General features: G+C 41.0%; 1 protein-coding gene across 6 annotated transcripts in view; it reads right to left on the bottom strand.

Moving 5' to 3' along the window:
- Positions 1-2,467, bottom strand: part of LOC125041788 — a 26,840-nt gene extending 24,373 nt beyond the window's left edge. For all 6 annotated transcript variants that reach the window (XM_047637079.1, XM_047637078.1, XM_047637081.1 and 3 more), the window contains exon 1: positions 2,402-2,467. In XM_047637079.1, the coding sequence (XP_047493035.1) occupies positions 2,402-2,452 (51 nt within the window). In that variant the 5' untranslated portion in view covers positions 2,453-2,467. The remainder of the gene's footprint in view (positions 1-2,401) is intronic.
- Positions 2,468-2,500: the final 33 nt, after the last annotated feature.

Raw genomic sequence — 2,500 nt, 5'->3', positions numbered from 1 at the left:
GGGGGGGGAAGCGGAACAAACCTTTCAGGAAGACGGACTTTAAAAGGCACTCGAAAACACATCCCACAGCGCCGGACACAGCCATTCTCCCCCACCCCCTAAACAATTAAAATTACAACAACAACAACGAAAACAAAGACAGCGGGGAAACGAGCCAACCCTAGGCCTACTTCATCACGCGGAAAGCAGCCGAAGCCACAGCCTCCGCGAAGCACTTTTGCACACGGAATGAAGGGGGCCGTGGGACCCCCCCGACCCCATCCTCCCCACACCTCCCACCTTGTAGCTCGAGCGTTAAAGCAACGGCAAAAGCTTCCTTCGAGAGCGTCCCCTTTATGAGACTTCGCCGCGACCCGCACACACTCTCCTGTTGCACACACTGTGGGTGGGACGCACGCGCGCACGCCCGGGCTCGGCCAGAAACGGGGTAGAAATCACGTTAATTCACGAACACGCTGTACGACAATATAAATACACATACATACATACATACATACATAATTACAAACACACGCAAAAAGGAGGAAGCCAATGTACAGGGAAATAGATGCACGCACACATACGTACAGACAAACATAAAGACAGACAAACGATCGAACACGCACTAAAATAAGTTCAAGGACGAAACAAACGAACAAATAAACAATATGAACGAACGCTACTGCCTAATGGAAAACAACAGAAAAACGAGAGCAAATTCGGTCCAATAATGGCATGATAACAGTAGCATGAATTGGATGCTTTGTATTCGTATAGGTACAACTATTATTCCAACAACTGTATATACACTATCCTACCACAGTCCAAACAAAAATATCGATCGAGTTACATGTATAAATATATAAACACACACACACACACACACACACACACACACACACACACACACACACACACACACACATATATACCGTATTTTCAAATGTATAAAAAACTGACAAAAACACACATATACGTATATGCATGTATATGTATATGTATATGTATATGTATATGTATGTATGTATGATGTATGTATGTATGTATGATGTATGTATGTATGTATGTATGTATGTATGTATGTATGTATGTATATATATATATATATATATATATAAATTGCACCATATTTTTAATGTATCAAAAATGACCTGCAACTAAAGCGGCCGCACTACGGCTGGGAGCCCGAGCGCCGTAGGCTCGGGAGCCGGACGAGCACACTGGGCAAGTTCGCTCGGCACAAACAATGTTGCTAATAATAGAATATTGAAAATAACCCAAACTATTACAGTGAATTGTGTCACTAATAACAAAGTATTGAAAATAAGCTGACATTTTAAAGTTTGCTATCACAAACTCGCGAAAAATGCTCCTAGAAGCTTTAAAGAAATGTTAAACTTTTCATCAGCCGTTTGCAATAAGTGGATGTCATCAAAACCATAACGATACGATGGTATATTGTCACGTTATTGTATTTCATGCAAACAATCATCCCTTTCTTCCCTACAAAACCACTTTTAATATCAATGAATAAATGTATGATAAAACATGTTATTTTTTCCCACTAAATGTCCTTGTACAATAAGGGTGTGTCTCATGCGCAGGTACAACTTATACGTCGGCAAATACAGTACATGTTTACATTTCATATCACTTATACCATAAACCATATTTAAGTCATAAAAAGTCTACTATACATCATATTTATATCTTATATGTATAATCTAAACACACACACACACACACACACACACACACACACACACACACACACACACACACACACACACACACACGCGCGCACACCTACACCCACACGCACACGCACACACATACGCACAGGCACACGCACACGCACACACACACACACATATATATATATATATATATATATATATATATATATACATATACATATACATACATATACATATATATACACACAATATTTATTTATTTATTAATATATCTACATCAGTCTACCTATATATCTTTCTATTTACATCAATTTGTCTCTCTATCTATATATTACCTGTAGTATTAACTATCGACATAATCCAGTTCCAAGTTAACATGATCAATAGTGAAAACACCCAGTCTTCCCTGGCCGCGAATGACATGCGCACCGAAGTCATATCATTCAGCTACGGGCAACAACCTTCATTATGCGTCGACTACCACGATGAAAAAAATGAACAGCCTTGAACATTGAAAACGAACCCGCGACCTGACTTGCCACAGGACGCGCACCTAACGAGGAATCTCTTCGTTCCCAATAACAACAACATCCACAGCGCGTGCAGAGAGGTCTGGAGGGCTCACGCGCGCACTCAGGGGAATCAAGCTGGATAGCATGGGGAGGTTCCTACAGTAGGGGTTTCAACGTTCATTACTTAACGCACTATATGGGTGTTTACATCACCTGCGGGGTCATGCCGGGGTGCACGTTCATGAAAGTCAGGTTGTTGTACATCAGTCGTTCTCAACGGGTGAATCACGGGGATTTTTTTGGATGGTCCAC

This window comes from Penaeus chinensis, chromosome 31 (assembly GCF_019202785.1).
Source record: "Penaeus chinensis breed Huanghai No. 1 chromosome 31, ASM1920278v2, whole genome shotgun sequence".
In the NCBI taxonomy this organism is placed as follows: Eukaryota; Metazoa; Arthropoda; class Malacostraca; order Decapoda; family Penaeidae; genus Penaeus; species Penaeus chinensis.
The sequence above is the reverse complement of the archived record's forward strand: the minus strand, read 5'-3'. Positions and strand labels throughout refer to the sequence as shown.